This window comes from Aquarana catesbeiana, linkage group LG07 (assembly GCF_042186555.1).
Source record: "Aquarana catesbeiana isolate 2022-GZ linkage group LG07, ASM4218655v1, whole genome shotgun sequence".
In the NCBI taxonomy this organism is placed as follows: domain Eukaryota; kingdom Metazoa; phylum Chordata; class Amphibia; order Anura; family Ranidae; genus Aquarana; species Aquarana catesbeiana.
In genome coordinates this window covers 285,517,172-285,537,122 of record NC_133330.1, presented here as the reverse complement: position 1 = coordinate 285,537,122, position 19,951 = coordinate 285,517,172, and the positions used below count along the sequence as shown (strand labels likewise).

The 19,951-nt window shown below is 43.0% G+C and overlaps 1 protein-coding gene across 3 annotated transcripts in view; it reads right to left on the bottom strand.

Annotated features, from left to right (window-relative positions):
• Window positions 1-953: 953 nt before the first annotated feature.
• KIAA0040 (KIAA0040 ortholog) overlaps window positions 954-19,951 on the bottom strand; it is an 82,938-nt gene continuing 63,940 nt past the window's right edge. For all 3 annotated transcript variants that reach the window (XM_073593416.1, XM_073593418.1, XM_073593417.1), the window contains one exon: window positions 954-7,173. In XM_073593416.1, the coding sequence (XP_073449517.1) occupies window positions 6,728-7,102 (375 nt within the window). In that variant the 5' untranslated portion in view covers window positions 7,103-7,173 and the 3' untranslated portion in view covers window positions 954-6,727. The remainder of the gene's footprint in view (window positions 7,174-19,951) is intronic.

The following is a 19,951-nucleotide window of genomic DNA, read 5'->3' as shown; positions in this document are numbered from 1 at the left end:
GCTCCCATTGCTGTCTTAGGCTGGGTTCACACTATTGCGAATTGGATGAGGGTTTCCCCGTATCCAATTCGCATGACAGGAGAGTGACCGGCTCTCAAAGGAGCTGGTTCACACATCTCCAGGGTGGCCGTGGAGCACACAGCAGAAGAGTCCTGTGATTCTTTGGCTCTGTTTCAGGTCCGAATTCAGCCAAAAATCCAGACCTGAAACGGTGAATGGGAACGTGCCGGACCCCCTGCTGTGCCCCGCGGCCGCACATAGTGTGAACTCAGCCTAAGCCTATGAGGAGGGTGAGTCCCTGGAGAACCGAAGCTCCTGTGCACATCGCTGGAGGAAGATTGGGATTGGGCTCAGGTAAGTAATAGGGGGGCTTTTGCACACTCAACATTGAGTCTTTATAAACACTATCAGACTTCATTCACACCTGAGCGGTTCGAATTGGGGGTGGAATCGCTGCGATTCTGCCCGCAAATCAAAATCGCGGCATATCGCAGGACACTTGTGCTTAATGGCACCCCAATTGCGGCGCAATTTTGCCGCTATAAATTGCTCTGCAATCGCGGCAAATGGCAACGCGTGACGCTGTCGTCTAAAGGAAGCTCCTGCTCCTTTTTGAGCAACAAGCGTCACATGTTGTAATTTGCTGCGATTGTAGCGCAATTGCAGCGCGATTTATTGTGCGACAATCGTATCACGATCACGCCACAATTGGGGTGCTATTAAGAAGTAATGGCATTGCACAAACGTCCTGTGATTTGCCATGATTTTGAATCACGTGCAGAATCATGGCGGATCGTTCAGGTGTGAACGGAGCCTAAGGGTTAAAGCAGGTGGCGAGGAGGCGACAGGATGGATTTTCAGAGGGATGGCAGTATATCCACACATGTGGATGAGCCCTTAGAATCATTTTCACGCACTTACTGGCACCTAAATAATAAACTTCAGCCAACAAATGTGCAACAAAGAAATAATTATATTTTATATAGCAGTACTTATAGCAGTAACATTTCATCAAAGTTTGGGTTAAAGTTATTGTTAACCCTAACCAGGAACTTATCTTTTTTGCTTCCATTTGGTCTTTTAAATATACAAATAAAAACATTTTGTTATCACTGTTTGATAAGTGTAAAAAAAATACCTGTTGATTCTGCCAGAAACCCAGTGAGCTGATATAGTCCCATGCTTTCTGCCTCTGCTGCAGTCAGCATTGCTCCCAGTTCTCTCTGTGGACTACAGAACCCCCCCCCCCCCACACACACACACACACCTTATGGGGAAGAGAAGAGGAAAAAGGTGTTCTCTAGTCCTAACTTCTTGTCTTTAGGAGACAAGACTGCTCTTCCATACATTCAGTGGGTTACTGGCAGGATCACCAGGTGAATACAAATTAAAAAAGCCTAAAAAAAGCACATCTTAGGGCTGCTAAGATGCAATATATTACACGTTTGTTCTATACTATAGAAAAATGTTTTACTTTTCTTTTGTACTAATGTTTAAAATACATTTTGCAGCATTTGTCAGGAAGGCAATACTCTTTCTTATTATGTTCTTCTACTATTACATGTTTGGCTGCATTCACATGTGTTTTAGGTAATGTGTCAACACATGTGAAGCAATACATTTTTATTAATTTCAATGGAGACGGATGTGCATTAAAACACATAGGTGTGAGCCCAGTCCTAAAATATTGTAAACAACAATTTTGAGCTAAACTCTAACATAAGGCTAAAGTCTCAAACAGTGGTCCTCCATCTGTGACCTGCAGGCAAGATACTGCCTTTTGCTTGCCTTTATCAGGCCACTGGGGCACTATTTCTCCCACTGACACCAATCATGGGGGGCTATTCCTCCAACTAACACCAACTATGGGGCGCTATACCTTCCACTGACACAAACCATGGGGATCCATTCCTTCCACTGACACCAACTAAATAATGAAGCAGTATTCCTTTAACTCACACCAACAATGGGGCACTGTTTCTTCCACTGACACCAACAATGGGGCACAATTCCTCCCACTGACACCAACAGTGGGGCACCATTCCTTCCACTGGCACCAACTAAACAATGGGGCACTATTCTTTTCACTGATACCAACAATGGGGCACAATTCCTCCCACTGACACCAACAATGGGGCACCATTCCTTCCACTGGCACCAACTAAACAATGGGGCACTATTCCTTTCACTGATACCAACAATGGGGGACTATTCCTTCCACTGACACCAACAATGGGATGCTATTCCTTCCATTGAAACCAACAGTGTGACGCTATTCCTTCCACTAACACCAACTAAACAATGGGGCACTATTCCTTTCACTGACACCAAGTATGGGGCACTATTCCTTCCTCTGAGACCAACAATGGGGCACTATTCCTTCCAATGACACCAACTATGAGGCACTATACCTTCCACTGCCACCTATATGGCACTGTTCCTCTCACTGACACTACAACTGCCATGGTTTCTGCTCCTACTAACCACAGGCCAGGCTGTCATTTTCTTGCTCCCACTGACTTTTAAGCCTGCAACATTGTTTAATCCCGCTGGGGCTCCCACTTCCACTGGCCACAGTCCAGCCCCCCTAAAGTCTAAGGCTCCATGCACACTGGACGTTAAAATAACATTATAAAAACGGCAGTAGCTTTGCAGTGAGTCTTTCAGCTTTTTTTACCATTTTTGCAAAAGCGGTTTTCTGCTTTTTTCCGCATTAGTGCTTTTGAGCGTTTATAAGCGCTTATGAGCATTTGACATTTTTTGTGGTCAGAAAAACGACTCCTGCACGCAATTTTATGGCATTCAGAAAACAGCCCATAAACTCCACTGCTGATAAACATCAAAAAACGTCCATGTGTGCATGGTCACATAGGATAACATAGAGGGGAGTTTATGGGCTGTTAAAAAAAACGCCCAAACTCCCAAAAACGTCAGTTTAGGAGCTCCAGTGTGCATGGAGCCTAAAGAACAGTAATATGGCCCTTTGTTTAGAAAGTTTGGAGATCCTGGGCTAAAAGGCCCAGGTCAAAGTTTTTATTTTGGATAGAGTAGATACTTTGGATACAGTAATTACTTTCAATATCTCTAATAAAGAGATTCCCCTGGTTGTGATGTTCTGTTTGACATGTTTTGGCTAGAATGGGATTTCAAAGTAATTTTTGACATGAGACTTACAAAAGAAACAGTTCTGAAGCTTAAAGGCAAAGTTCACCTTTTATGGCCATACACTATACAATCTGATTGTACAATCTCTGTATAATTTCCTTTAGATTTACCAAAATGAATAGGAGGACCCATCTATCTAATTATTCTCTCTGTATCCAAACACGCAGGCCCTTGCACTACATCAGGGGCAGGGGCATGCGGTGAGGTCAGTGGCTGGTGAGGCACTGGTTAGTATCAGAGCCAGATACACACAGGTTACATAGGCCATGATCGTTAGAGCGAGAACAATAATTCTAGCACTAGTCGCCCTCTGTAACTCTAAACATGTAACCTGTAAAAAATGTTAAAGTGTTGCCTATGAAGATTTTAAAGTTCTGAAGTTTGGCGCCATTCCACAAGTGTGCAAAGTGTGACATGTTAGGTATCTATTTACTTGGCGTAACATTATCTTTCACATTATATAAAAAATCAGGCTAACTTTAGTGTTTTTTTTTTTTTTTAATATTCATGATTTATTCCGAAAAAAACGCATTTGAAAAATTTCTGCGCAAATACCGTGCAACATAAAAAGTTCCAACAACCACCATTTTTTTCCCCTAGGGTGTCTGCTAAAAAAAGAATATAAAAAAAAAAAAAAAAAAATGAATATAATGTTTGGGGGTTCTGAGTAATTTTCTAGCAAAAAAAATATTATTTTTACATGTAGGAGAGAAGTGTCAGAATTGGCCTGGGGGGCAAGGGGTTAATTACCATAAGTACGTAATATACAAATAATTATTATATATTGTTTTTAAGGTAATTTACTATATTTTCAAAAACTGTACTCAAGCAAGATGGCTTAACGGGCAAATTACTGAAGTTTGAAGTTATAACTTCAAACCAGTAATTTCACAGTAAATATATAAATAATAAATTATTATCTTATAACATATAGCATAATATTATATGATTTAGCTTGATTATAACAGTACATTTTCAGCAGGCAGCAGATTCTCATTCTCCCTCTTTCTCTGTGTGAGAAAACATGAGATTGTGAGTAAATCTTATGCCGCGTACACACGGTCGGACTTTTCGTCTACAAAAGTCCGACAGCCTGTCCGACAGACTTCCTGCGGACTTTCGGCGGACTTGCAGCAGACTTTCTAACGAACGGACTTGCCTACACACGACCACACAAAAGTCCGACGGATTCGTACGTGATGACGTACACCGGACTAAAATAAGGAAGTTCATAGCCAGTAGCCAATAGCTGCCCTAGCATGGGTTTTTGTCCGTCGGACTAGCACACAGACGAGCGGATTTCGGGGTCCGTCGTACTTACGACGTAAAGATTTGAAGCATGTTTCAAATCTAAAGTCCGTCGGATTTGAGGCTAAAAAAGTCAGTTGAAAGTCCGGAGAAGCCCACACACGATCGGATTACCAGCCAGCTTTAGTCCGTCAGCGTCCGTTGGACTTTTGTAGACGAAAAGTCCGACCGTGTGTACGCGGCATTATACACATAAACCCATGCTTTTTCCTTCTAGTTAAAAGGGCTGGGCTGGAAGGGAGCATGTGTCTTTTAGACACATGTCCCCTTCTATGACACTGCAGTGAGAGGCGTGCTTCCACTGCAGCATTTTTATTGGACAGCTTGGACCAATGGTGCTTTACCATTGGTCCAAGGCTCCAAGCTGTCCATTAAGCTCAGTGCTTCTGACAAGAAGTGAGAGGCACTGTGAGCTCAACCTCTCAGTCTGCTGCCAGCTTGTATTTAAACTGGCTGCTCTGTATTTAGCTTCTGACATTCTGCGCAAGAAGCCTTGGATCTCCAGAACTATAGGTGGCAGGTCTCTGCCTCACCTGCCTCCCCTAACTGCACGTCCCTGATCAGGGATGTCTGGCATGTGGCCCCAGAGAGTTTAGCATGCGGCTCAGGCCTTTCTGCAGAGACGCTGGGGATGCTGTGCAAAACAAAGCAGCTGTGGCAGCCTACATTGACAAGCTAGGCAAATGCACGCTTGGAGAGATGCCATGCAAACCTACTTGATGGGTGAAGGGTGTGTGTGTGCTAATAAGTTCAGCTGGTAAACTGCTTCCTGTGTCTTACTGGCTCTCATGTCCCAAATCTTCATACCAGGAAGTCATGAAGTTTTCTATAAACTCAGCAGGGGCTAAGGTAAGGCCTTGTTCTAAAAACCAAAGAAAGCTTTTATTTTTCTGCAGATGAGATAGAATAACCACTTGACCTCCAGAAGAATAATCCCTCTTCATGACCAGGTAATTTTCTGCATTACCTTAACTGACTATTACTAGTGGTATTTGATCACCTCTGCGTTTTTTTTTTTTTTATTTTTGCGCTATAAACAAAAAAAGACTCCCAATTTTGAAAAAAAAACAAAAAAAACAAAATGTTTTACTTTCTGCTATAAAAAATATCCAATAAAAAAATAGAAAAAAAAATCAAATGTCTTCATCAGTTTAGGCCAATATGTATTCTGCTACATATTTTTGGTTAAAAAATCCCAATAATATATATTATATATATAATAATAATAACAATAATATATATTGTTTGCACAAAAGTTATAGCATCTTCAAACTATGGAATATTTTCATTTTTTTTATTTTTTACTAGTAATGGCAGGGATCAGCGACTTATAGCGGGGCTGTGATATGGCGGCAACTGATGCTAACTGACACTTTTTGGGAACCAGTGACTGAGTAATACTGTGATCAGTGCTAAAAATATACACTGTCACTATACTAACCCTGGCTGGGAAGGGGTTAACATCAGGGGCGATCAAAGGGTTAACTGTGTGCCTAACCAGTGTTTTACTACACTGTGTGTGGTGCTTTATTAGGGGAAGACATGGATCCTAGTCCCTACTTTGCAGAGACAAAGGATCCATGTCTTCCCTCCTGGCTGATGATCAGCGCGTGCCAGGGGACGTCTAGTCAACGATAACCGCCGATCGGCTCCCAATGTGTGTAATCACAGCGGGAGCGAGCCTCCAGTGGTGCGCTTTTGCGCCCCCACCCGGAAGTGCAGGATCACCTATATATACGTGATTCTGCACACAGCTGCCGCCCTGTAGCAGTAAAACTGCTATAGGGCGGTCGCTAAGTGGTTAATGGTATATAGAGAACAAAAAAGATAAACTTAGCCTTTAATGTGGTGGAGATATTTGGGTCAAGAGACTAACATTTGGGAGTGATGATGATTTATGAAAAAAAAATGGCTTAGTAGGATGGCTGATAACACAGACTCTGGATCATAGGTGAATGATGACACTCCATCCAGATTTATGAGGCACTCCCACTTCATGCTTATATAAAGAGCTTGTCTACAGTTTATTAGAGAAAGACATGGACACACTGATGGTTCACATTGATATACCGTATGTGGAATGCTTTGAGTAGCCATATCCACAGATTGACCTAAGGATAAACAGTAGAGCTACAGTATGTATTCTGCATCAAATGCCATAACACTTATTGATATTTTATTGCTAAGCTGTAACAGCCATTCTGTGCTTATCAAAAATAATCTGTCCAATGGTTTAATGTCCACAGTCCCATTGCTATACATTAAAAGAAGGAACCTTCTCCAGCATGATGGACTTGGCTTGGGGGCTTGGGATCCATAAGTCCTCCTCTTCATTCTTCTTCTTTTTCTTCTTGCTTGGAAGGGGTTTAAGCGTGTTGGTTTTTTTGGTCCGACAACAGCAATAGTGACAGCAGATAATACTAGAAATGAACAGAACGAGCAATGGCAGGGCAAGCAGCACTCCCAGGCAGATACTGTTGTAGAGTCCCTCTTCGTGTTTATTTTGTAACATTGTGTAGATGTTCTCGAAGAAAGCAGTTATTTGATTCATGGCGGGAGTGGCAGGTTCTTGGTAGTCTGATGTACTCAATGGTGTACTGAGGGAAGAGTTCAAGCTTTGGATATCCATTATAATGTGGTCAATGGAAATACAGTCGTATCTAATAATCCAACTGCTTTATGAAAAGGTTTGACTTCATCCTATGGGATTAAATAAACATATGTTATTTTGAGAGACCATGAACAACAGACATTCATCAAAGGCCCTGGAACTAAACACTAAAACATTTGGAAACTCCTGCCTTAAGCTGGTTTTACATTGGCAGTCTTGATCAGGTCCGCCGGTCAGTTTTTCAGGCAGACCCGATCGGATTGGACCATCCATTGCTCTCTATGGAGTGGCCGATGTCAGCGGACTTGTGAGGACAGGAGAGCCGATAACTGGCAAGGCTCACACAAGTGGGAGGACGTCCATGAAGCAGCTCCTGCCAATCAGGAGGCAGAGGCCCAAGAAAGCAGCCTCTCTCATGCACATTGCTGGATTGAGATCGGACTTGGTTAAATATTAGGTGGGCTGAGGAGGGAGCTGCATACTGAAGGTTTTTTACCTTCATGCAAAGAATGCATGAAGGTAAAAAGACTTCAGCCTTTAGAACCAATTTGAAGTCTATGTGTGTGTTTGTTTTTTCGGGATGTTGGGGTGGAGAGCGAAGTGGCATGGGGGGCCCACAAGAAAATGTCCAAGGGTCCATACAATAATAAAGACAGCCCTGCATATACCATTTATATGGATCCCCCCAAAACAGCCAGTTCCCATTAAATCACATTAAAATAAAGGTTTATTTGAGAGTGCCCCCCCCCCCCATAAATAAATATATATTTAAGGGATCCCATCTGGGTCCTGAAATTGTGAGTTGCACTTCCCCACCCTAGAACAATGCTATAAAGGTTGTTCTGCCCCACTTGTATGTCATTTTTCTGTGTTTTATTGTTCTGTATTAGGTTTTTTTTTGTTTTGTAGTATGCTGACCTCTAGTGGCAGTTTTGGGCCACAACAGCATGTTTACTATTCTAGTTTGGTTTCTCCCTCTGTCTTCCCTTCCTGTTTAATGCTAGTTAGTTCAGTCCTGACCATTCCCTTCCCATTTCTTCCATGTTACATAATTTAAAGTTAAATGATTACATAGTTGGTAAAGCCGAATAAAGACACAATAAAGTTCATTTAGTTCAACTTGTGTGGGTGTAGGGGTATGTGTGTATTTATGTCAATACCAATTCCCATATCCCTTATATTGCGTTCAATAAAATGCCCATCTAAGAGTTTTTTTTTTTAACTATTGACACTTCCTGCTGACACCACAAATTGTGGAAGAGAGTTCCACATCCTTACTACTCTGAGAGAACCTCCTATGCAGCTTAAGGTTAAACTGCTTCCCCTCCAATTTTAAGTAGCCCCGTGCCTTCATAGGCTCCCTGAAACGTAATAATTTTTTCCCTATGCTAGAATCACCACTGAGTTATCTGTATATCAATGTCATGTCTCCTCTCAAGTGTCTCTTTTCTAGGGAGAATATGTTACTTGTAGCCACTCCTCATAACTGAGGTCTTCCAGTCCAGTCCCTTTATTAAAAAATAAATAAAGTGCGCTAATTATATGAAAATACACACATAGATGTGAATACATGTGGGTGGTAGTAAAAACCACAATCTACTGAGAGCAAGTAAATGACTCCATGAGTGGTAAAAATATATAAGTGCAAAACATAAAAACTCAAATAAAAAGAAGAAACAAAAAATGTGTACATGTGAAGTACAATGATATTAATAGCGTTTTTTTATTTTTTATTTTATTTTATTTTTCATGGTATACACAGATATTGGTGTATTTTGTGTGCAGCTTTTACCTTTGACCTTTTTTGCTCTGCAGCGCAGTTTTTCTTTTTATTTCAGTCCCTTTATTAACTCTGTTGTCTATCTCTGGACTCTCTCCAGTTCCAGCACATCCTTCCTGAGGATTGGTGACCAGAACTGGACGGCATACTCAAGATGTAACTGGGACAGAGTTTTGTAAAGTGGTAAAATTATAGTTTTGTCTCTTGGAGAAATCCCCTTCTTAATGCATGCTAATAAGCTGATTGCTTTACAAGCTGCTGCAGCTTGGCATTGCATGCCATTGCTAAACCTGAGATCTACTAGAACCCTCAGATCATTTTCCATTCTGGATTCCCCCAAAGGGGGAATCAGTCAGTGTTAGTACTTCACAGTGACGGGGCTTAGGAAAGCCATTGTCTGCTTGCATTTTAAAGGACTGGAAAAACATCCTCTGTACTGCAATTAGCTGAAGTAAAATTGCATTGGATTCAACATTTATTTCTAATAAAAGAGTTAAAGCGGAGTTCCACCCAAAAGTGGAACTTCCGCTCATTTGTCTTTGACAGGTATGTTCCCACTTCCGGGAGTCCAGGCTGTGGTCCGTGACATGATCCCGGGGCCCCCTTCTCCTCCCCCTGTCGCTGGGCCAGTAGGAGAGAGGAGCGGGGCCTCAAGCATGCGCAGTAGGGTTCCCGGCACGAAGCCGTAAGACTATACTGCCGGGTTCCCTTATCAGCAATGGTGGCGGCAGCACCCGACAGCTGATGGAAACATCAGCTGCGGTGCCAACATCGCGGGACTCCAGGACAGGTAAGTGTCCTATTGTTAAAAGCCAGCCAGCTATGCATACTAGCTCATTATGCCTTTGTCTTGCAGGTTTTTTACTCACCTTAGATCGAAGCCCCCGCAGCGGTCCCAGTACACAGCTTCAGGCTGCGACATCGCTCCTGGAGTTACCTCGACGTCACTACCCGCTAGTATTGACACACTAGCTGAAGCAACGGCAGGAACGTGCTGTTGCTTCAGTGCGCATGTGCCGATGATGTCGGAGACGAAACAAGTAGATAACCGTTGCAATAAGGTGGGAAGTCACTATAAGGGTAAAAAGTTTTTGTACGTGGAGTTTAGCTTTAACAAAAAGATATATCCACGAACAGAAAATGAGTGTGATACCATATTACTTCAGTGGAAATGCTAAAGGGTCCCCGGCATGAAAAAAATTGTGGTCTGCTGTTTATGGCATACTATGATTAAAGAACACTGGTTATTGCACTGACTTTATAGATAATCCAGAATACTGCAGCCTAGCACTAAGAATCTTGTACTGCTTTATAAAGTACAGAAAAAACAAAGTGGCACACGTTTTATTAAGTAGCATGCTTCCTGTTTAGACCTGCCCTCCCGCTGATCAGGGTCTGAGAACATGACACATCCTGTTTGTGCTAAGATTGGCAACCACCCACTTCTCAGTTCTTGCTTATGTAAAATGGGAACTAGTTTCTGTATCTGTGAATGCCATAACTAACTAGGATGACATAATTGCATTTAAACATTGAACTACACGCACAAATTTAAAAACATTAATTAATCAGTGATGGGTTCAGTGAATAATGATAAAATGCATTTTTTTCATCAAATTAGTATTTGTTCCTGAATCTTTCTTGATATCAGCCTATTGTAATCACCTTTTGTGCAGCAATAAGACTGGGAAAGAGAGCAAAAGCAACCGATTAGTCCTTGCTGCAGTGTACTTGTTGACAGAAGCGGAGAGCAGAGTAAGCAGAAGGGTGAGCTCATCAGTGCACTGCTAATCCTTTGCTGTCCAATCAAGACTTAGGCTTTGCCCTCAATGCTGAGTCACTTCCCGGGGACAAGAATACAATTAAGGCTTTCTGACACCCACAAAAGCAATAGCATTAAAAAATTAGACAGTCAGGCAACTAACATTCTTCTACTTTTGTTATAACTGGTGTACTTTTAGGCTCCATTCACACTTGGCGACTTGTCATGCAACTTTGGACATCAAAGATGCATGACAAGTCGTACCCCATGTTTTCCAATGATAACCATTCATATATACACCACTTAAAGTTGCAGAGACTTTAGCGTAGTTCATGAACCAGGGGTGGCCCGTCCATTAAGGGTGCACGGGCGCCACCCCCTCCATCATGCTGCCCCCCTATATGACTAATGGATAGATTCATGCACTGCATGGTTCTATCCATGGCCGCCGCTGCCATCCCCTATTCAGGCATCCGGACCCTTTTCAGACGCCGGGGGGGTCTGAATTACAGCAGCGGGGTGGTTTTTTGAAGCACCGGATTAGGCTTCAAAAAAGGTGGACTCGGAGCGCAGAGCATTGCGCTCGCAGTTCACCCAGATGTGTTAGAGGCTGCGCTCCACAACCCCCCTCCCCCCCCTTTAGAAATAAAAAAATTGTCAATAATTGCATGAAGGGGAAAGTACATATAAAGAACGTTTAAAAAAAATTGTAAAGTTCTGCTTTAGGTCATTTTACTGTGCTGTTGCTTGGAAACGATAAAAAAAAAAAAAAAATGATGCCTTGAGGACCAGATATTTCCAGGGACAATTTTCATTCAGCAATAATAGGAGCATTATACAGCTATGACATTCCATGGCAGGGAACGGCCACTGGTTTGAGTCATAAGTCACCGTAGTTGAGTAATATACATACCCGGCCCGTTGTTAGAATCCACCGAGTGGGTTTCGTGTTTGCCAAGATGTCCCTATGTAGCTGTTCTGCCAGTAATATGCTGTTTATATTCTGTAAAGTACTTCAATATGTTTATATAGACAAATGCTTCTCTTGTTTAAGCATAAAATTCTATGTGATTAGCAAATATGCTTGGTATTCTGGCTGAATGATAATCATTTGTGGAGTGATGATGAGCTCTTACAAGTATACTATGGCTTTCTGTAAAAAAAAATGTACTAATGCACCATTAAATTGGGTATAAAGTATGCTGTGGTGATGCCCCATCAGGGAAGGTTCCATGATACCTTGTACTCACAGTATCTCCTCAGTCCTCTGGGGTGAGTGACACTGGGCATCAGTTAATATGGAAGACTGGGGACATCTTGTGGTGATAAAGATGTACTGCAGTGGAATGTTTCGGATTAAACATGATTATTGCAGCCTTAGCCACTTTTTATTCTTAAAGTGATTCTAAAGGCTCACTTTCTATTTAAAAAAGATAACAAACCTGTTATGACTACCTGCTCTGTGTAATGGTTATGCACAGAGCAGCCCCAATCCTCCTCTTCTTGGGTCCCCTGCTGGCACTCCTTGCCCCTCCCCCTGCCACTTTCTGTGGGGGCACTCGCACATGCTTTCTCCTGAGGTGGCCATAAGACACACTGAGCTCGGCCCTGCTTCCAGCTCCCTCCTTACTGGCCAAAGGCTCCCAATACTGTGTCTGAGCTGTTGAGGAGAGAGAGAGCTGAACTGAGATTGTGTACTAGATGCATAGAATTCATTAACCGCTTCCGGACCAGCCGCCGCAGTTTTACTGTGGTAGTTTGGCTCCACTGCGCGAAACCACAAAACTGTACGTTGGCTCGCGGGGTCCGGATAGCAGGCGCGTGCTGCACAGCGGGGGTGTCGATGCTCGTGGCCAACGGTCACGATGGCCCCCGGCCACGAGCGATCGTGAGCTGGAGACACAGAACAGGGGCGAGTGTGTGTAAACACACACGTCCCTGTTCTGTTCTGACAGGAGTGACAGATTGTGTGTTCCTATTAGCTAGGAACCACGATCCATCACTTCCTCTAGTTAGTCCCCTCGCCCTTCAGTTAGAATCACCTCCCAGGGAACACAGTTAACCCCTTCACCGCCCCCTAGTGTTAACCCCTTCACTGCCAGTGACATTTTTACAGTAATCAATGCATTTTTAATCGCACTGATTGCTGTATTATGCCAGTGGTTCCAAAAATGTGTCAAAATTGTCCGATGTGTCCGCCATAATGTCGCAGTCACGATAAAAATCGCAGATCGCCGCAATTACTAGTAAAAAAAAAAAATAATAATAAAAATGCTATAAATCTATCCCCTATTTTGTAGACGCTATAACTTTTGCACAAACCAATCAATATACACTTATTGTGATTTTTTTTTACCAAAAATATGTAGAAGAATACATATCAGCCTAAACTGAGGAAAAAAATAGTTTTTTTTATGTATTTTTGGGGGATATTTTTTATAGCAAAAAGTAAAAAATAATGTATTTTTTTCAAAATTGTTTCTCATTTTTTGTTTATAGCGCAAAAAAATTAAAACCGCAGAGGCGATCAATTACCACTAAAAGAAAGCTCTATTTGTGGGAAAAAAAGGACGTCAGTTTTGTTTGGGTACAACGTCGCACGACCGCGCAATTGTCAGTTAAAGCGACGCAGTGCCGAATTGCAAACAGTGCTCTGGTCAGGAAGGGGATAAATTCTTCCGGGACTGAAGTGGTTAAGTTAACAAAAAAAACTTCTGCCTTTAGAACCACTTTAACACCTTCTGGGGGTCTTTTCCAGTTAAGAAACAAATTGTCCGGAGTTGGGCTTTGAAGTGTTACTAAACCCACAACAGTATAATCACTCTGTATATGCAGTAAAGCATGCTTGTTGTACTCACCGTGGAACCTAAGGGATTAATCCTGCGCATTGTGCAAAAAGGCTGTTTGATTTTGTCTCCTCTGATCCTCCCCTTTTTCCCCAGTCCCCAATTTATCACCTGATAGTACAGAGCCTTGGGGGCACTCTGCACATGCTCAGTTTGGTGTGTATTGCTAAAGAGTTTTTTTTCTCCTGGGAGGGTGCATGTGATCAGCACTATCCAGACAGAGGGTCAGGGGTCCTGCAGTCTCATAGGGCAGTCAGAGGAGGATGAAAACTCTTCCCACAAGCTATAACCAGACACTGATATAAGTTATAAGACTGCTATATACTGCTGATGAGAAAAGTATTTAGCAGTTTATATTTACTAAAATAATTGTATTATCATGTTCTGTGTAGCGTGAGAGTCCAGATGTAGTGAATGCAGGGTCCTGGGTTTAGTAACAGTTTAAATTATTATAAATACTTGACTTTTCATTTTAACTGAATCTGGGAATGTCCTACACTGCATTAAATACAGGGAAAAATTAGGTCACCAACCCAGATGTGCTGTTTGAAAGACTGGCTAGCTGGCCAAAAATACAAATAATTTGGCAGGTAACAAAGAAGATTCCTGCACTTACCACCACAGCATTTAGCACAGGCGTAGGTAACCCCCGACACTGGTGCCACCAGCGGCACTCAAAGCCTCTTTTGCCGGCATTTGACTCCCTCCCCATCAGCAGCGCAGGAAAGTGTGGGTGGGACACTAATGCATTCCAATTTCTGAGTTCCCCACACCGCACCTGCACTGAGGGGGAGGCACTGTGCCCCCACACATTGTGAAAGATGGGAAACATTGTTTGGTTCTCTAACTTTGCTGTAGCTGCGCTCGTCAACTTTTGTGATGGGGAAGAGATTGGGTGCAGTTCTGCTGGGGGGGCGGTCCTTGTTTCCAGGAGAAGGAGGACTGTCATTAGCCTTTGCTTTGGAGCTCAGTTTTCCTTCAGGACTCTCAACCAGCTCCTTCACTGAGGTCCCCTGAAGTTTCCCACCAGTTTTGGGAGGAGTAGTTCCTGTAAGGATTTCAGAACATCCGTGAGTAATTGAGGGCTGATACCGGCCTTGGGACACTCGGCCCAAAAGTGTCCAACCTCCCCACATCCATAACATCTCTTCTCTCATCCTTGGAGAAATCTTGGCTCCCCTTGGCGAGTCCCTTGTTCTTGGACTTTCTCTTGGGTCTCCATTAGCCGCATCAAGGCATGATACATCTGAGTTTGGGCTTGAACTACCTGAGCCATTAGTTCGGTTGGCCCAAGTTCACCTGCTGGCTTATTAGCATCAGGAATGGCCAGCCCTACCGGTTCAGACTCAGTTCCACTGTCCTCATCTGAGAAACTCATCTCCGCGTGAACAGCTCGGGCCACCACCTTCTCCCTATTTCCAGCAATATGACCCACCTCCCTGTTTTTTTAGCTTTTCTCTTCTAATAAAGCCTCTTCTTCTTATCAGTTCAGGGTATGTAGGCACCACTTTGGTTCTCTTTAGTAACAAATTTAATACAATCTGGTGATTTGGCCTAGCCACATGCAGAACCCGGTCTAGACAAGCTTGGTCAGCATCTTTGAGATCAATACCCCTCTTGAAGATAATTTGATGCAGCATTCTGTCTACTCGAGATATGTACTCAGACAGACTCTCCCCGTTCTGGTGGGTGTGGTTGAATTTGTACTTCAGATCTGCGACAGTTTCAACTCTTCCAAATACAGCATACAGGACATCTATGTAGTCCATGGCAACACAAGTTTTCTTTCCCACCCTCAGATTACGAATCACATCAGCTGCCAGGCCTCAAAGACTCTCACTGAGCCGTTGTCATTTCACAGCCTCTGGAACACTCAATTCTTCCATGGCCTGCAGAGCTTGACTCATACAGGTTTTAAGCCCATCTTCCCCTACAGGAGTAGGTAACTGTCCTGAGAAAAATCTGAGTCTCCGATAGTTCTGGTTGGCATTTCCAGCACCATTCTTCACTATTCAAACTATTGACTAGCCGGCTCATATCCCTGTAAAAAGAGAGAGGAGGGACATTGGCCCCTTGGGTGTCGGCTCTTACCTATACTGGGCCCTTTTCCTAAGCCCTTGATGGGGGCTGTTGCTCAGCAGGCTCTCCCCCCACTTTGATCAGGATCACTCTAACAATTACTCCTTTGGCTAGGCGTATCTCTTCCCTCTAGAAACACACAGGTATCTCTTTTTGCCACTCCAGTAGCACCCAGACTTGATCCAAGTCGTATTCAGCTTCCGCGTCTACAATGTAGGCCTGGTGCCCTGGGGCCAGAGCTCTTACCCACTTTCTAATCTCTCCCTCGGTGTGCTCAATCCCAGAGATATCTAGAACAGTGCTTCTCTCCAGTTTAGCTCCCTGATTCCTGCCCACGCAGATTGTGGCTCTTGTCAAGGTTGGCTAGGGCCCGCTGCAGATGGCTTCCCGGACGAGCCCCCAAATGTAGCATGGCCCCCTTGTGGACTGCTTGGATTTACTTGCTCATCTGCATCGCCATGACCATGTGAACCTTCCAACCCACCTGACACTTTGGGTTCAGACATCATTGCAACACCTTTAAGTAATAATACAACACTGAATACGTTTATATTCTGTTAACATTTACTGGAATACTTCAGTTAAGATATGGTTGCACAAAGGAGGTAATGGTTCAGCTGAGCTTGGGATAACAGCGCAAACCCAGTTGAGTGACTCCTTAATGAAATGCCAGTTAAGACAGTTGGCCACAACAGATTATTATATACACATTTGTACAATGGAGTACCACTTGAACATAACCTGAAAGGATAAGCAGAGGTTAAGTATCAATTCTGACAATACTTCTAGAAAGAGAAACCCAGGCCGGCCATTAGTTGTATCCAACAAGGTGTAGTAACAGAGTGGTAGTATATCTGGTGATGACTGTAGCTAAATATGCTTATGTACGGTGTTCAAATAGAGGTGCAGGGAAGTGTTTCCAAAGTAAAGCTGTGCACAGTGTCCCAGTGAAACAACAAAGGAAAGGTTTGCAAAGATGGGCTGTGGCCCTCTCACTAACGACCAGACCGATTCGATGCCTTCCAGCTTGCGAATCCCGGATGGACGTCCTGGCTGCGGACCCGCTTGTGATGATCATCTGTTGCAGAGCACGAAGCGTGGGTTGCTGCACTGTAGAGGTGGTGCTGATCATATGTCCGATGAACAGCAGGCAACACAACTGGACCCCTTCTCAGCTGTAGACCACGTGGTAGGCCGCAACTTCACTTCCCTCATACGGAGAGATCCTTCATGCATGAGGCCCGGGATGAGGAGAGCCGTGGGGCGGATCTCTGGTCTCTTTTATAGCTCTTCCCAGCAATCTCTCTGGTGATAGCAAGGATCCCTGGGATATGTAGTCCGGTTGTACAGTCATGCAAATGAAAAGCCATCTGATGGAACTACTAGTCCCACAATCCCTTTGGTTGGGCTCACAAATATGTCAGTCTAGTGACGCTGGGCACTAGAGGGACAATACGATATGCAGACAGGACAGGGAATAGCTGTTCGTTGCAATTGTAGTCCATATTGCTACACTAACAATATAAAACGGAGCTTAGTTCAGTGTACAATATGGGTGTCTAATTGCTACAGACATTTGAGTAGCGAATCTTATTTGCCTAAAGTAATAAAACCAGTACATTAAACTTGTCTTGAATGGCATACAGCACTAATAAGCTAAAAGTTTTGAAGCCATTTCACTTTAGGCAGTGGATAACAGGGTTTATTAATGAAATGCTGCGGCATTCAATGAATTTTGCAGAATGCCAATACTCAACATTAGCTGGTCACAAATAATTGCCACGTCTGTGTATTTTAATTGCTGTTCGATTGAAATAGTTATTTTATGGGATCAATGTAAAACAAGTCAAACTAGAGGTCTTGTTATTAATCTAGAGATCTGTGGATAAGGATAGACTGCAATTAGAGAACTGAAAGGTGTACACAGCACACTGCAAATATCTTGTATCAATTCCTTTTTAATTTAAAGGAGACAGAAATTAGAAGGGCAAGTTAGATGATATCAGATGTAGAGAATTGTACTGTTTTCTGCCTTTTTTTATCTACAAATGTGAACTGTACTGGTCTTCAATAAAAGGAGTACTGTATTTAGCTGGATTCACTAACAGGCTAAATGAGTTTGTACAGTCAGGTCCATAAATATTGGGACATCAACACAATTCTAATCTTTTTGGCTCTATACACCACCACAATGGATTTGAAATGAAACGAACAAGACATGCTTTAACTGCAGACTTTCAGCTTTAATTTGAGGGTATTTACATCCAAATCAGGTGAACGGTATAGGAATTACAACAGTTTGTATATGTGTCTCCCACTTTTTAAGGGACCAAAAGTAATGGGACAATTGGCTGCTCAGCTGTTCCATGGCCAGGTGTGTGTTATTCCCTCATTATCCCATTTACAAGGAGCAGATAAAAGGTCCAGGGTTCATTTCAAGTGTGCTATTTGCATTTGGAATCTGTTGCTGTCAACTCTCAATATGAGATCCAAAGAGCTGTCACTCAGTGAAGCAAGCCATCATTAGGCTGAAAAAACAAACCAAACCCATCAGAGAGATAGCAAAAACTTTAGGTGTGGCCAAATCAACTGTTTGGAACATCCTTAAAAAGAAAGAACGCACTGGTGAGCTCAGCAACACCAAAAGACCCAAGAGACCACAGAAAACAACAGTGGTGGATGACTGAAGAATTCTTTCCCTGGTGAAGAAAACACCCTTCACAACCATTGGCCAGATCAAGAACACTCTCCAGGAGGTAGGTGTATGTGTGTCAAAGTCAACAATCAAGTGAAGACTTCACCAGAGCGAATACAGAGGGTTCACCACAAGATGTAAACTATTGGTGAGCCTCAAAAACTGGAAGGCCAGATTAGAGTTTGCCAAACAACATCTAAAAAAGCCTTCACAGTTCTGGAACAACATCCTATGGACAGATGAGACCAAGATCAACTTGTACCAGAGTGATGTGAAGAGAAGAGTATGGAGAAGGAAAGGAACTACTCATAATCCAAAGCATACCACCTCATCAGTGAAGCATGGTGGTGGTAGTGTCATGGCGTGGGCATGTATGGCTGCCAATGGAACTGGTCGTCTTGTATTTATTGATGATGTGACTGCTGCCAAAAGCAGCAGGATGAATTCTGAAGTTTTTTGGGCAATATTATCTGCTCTTATTCAGCAAAATGCTTCAGAACTCATTGGACGGCGCTTCACAGTGCAGATGGACAATGACCCAAAGCATACACCAACAAGTTTTTTAAGGGAAAGAAGTGGAATGTTATGCAATGGCCAAGTCAATCACCTGACCTGAATCCGATTGAGCATGCATTTCACTTGCTGAAGACAAAACTGAAGGGAAAATGCCCCAAGAACAAGCCAGAACTGAAGACAGATGCAGTAGAGGCCTGGCAGAGCATCACCAGGTATGAAACTGAATGAATCTGATGAATCTGATGCAGCTCTGCATACAAACCAATCAGCTTCCAATTTTTTTTTTTTTGTTCAAAGTTTAATTGAACAAGCTGAAGATAGAAGCCGATTGGCTATCATGCACAGATGCTCTAGATTTTGCACTCCCCAGTTTTTCGTAAATCAACCCTTGTATTTTGACAGCGAGGAACACCGAGGGCCAGACACAGATCGAAATTGGGCCAGTCCCTGAACTGCCCTTGTTTTGGTCCTTGTGTATCCAGCTTTACTCTTTGTGTATTTGGCCTGCTTTCACATGCTGTCTCATGAACATACGATCATCACCTGATTTAAGTAGAAAGGTATAAATCGGACCACTGTCATCATGTGTTAGGTATGAGCTACCTCTGATTACTTCAATTGTTTTTTTTGGTTTGTTTATTTTGGGAGATTTCTCTTTTCTTCCTGTCCTGAGACACAACAGGAAAGATTTTTTTTTGACATGAGTGTAATTTTTTGCAGTGCTCCCAGCCAGTCATCCCACTCACTCACCCACTTCCGTGGTCACTTAATAGTATATATGAGTCATATGAGCTTTATTTAGTTATCCTGGTGTTTTGCTGGGATTTGTAGTCCTCCACATCGGTTCAAATGGCTATGTATTTTAGATCTGTACATCTTTACAATGATGCATATGTGAAGAAGACAATCGGAATCCACATAATGTAATTCCATTTATTTGGTTAAAAACCATTAAAATACATTACACTCACTTCTTACATGAAATTTACAAGCAGAAGTCGCCGGCAGGGAAGTATCGCACTGGCATGCATTTCACTGGCCGGATATGACGTCACCAATGACAATCAGCTGGCATGTTCTCCCCCCCCCCCCCCCCTACTGGCTGCCATCATACACCTAAGATGGCCGCGAACAGGAAGTGGAAGTTGGAAGAAAAGGGGATAAGAGACAATGGCCCTCTACCTGCGCA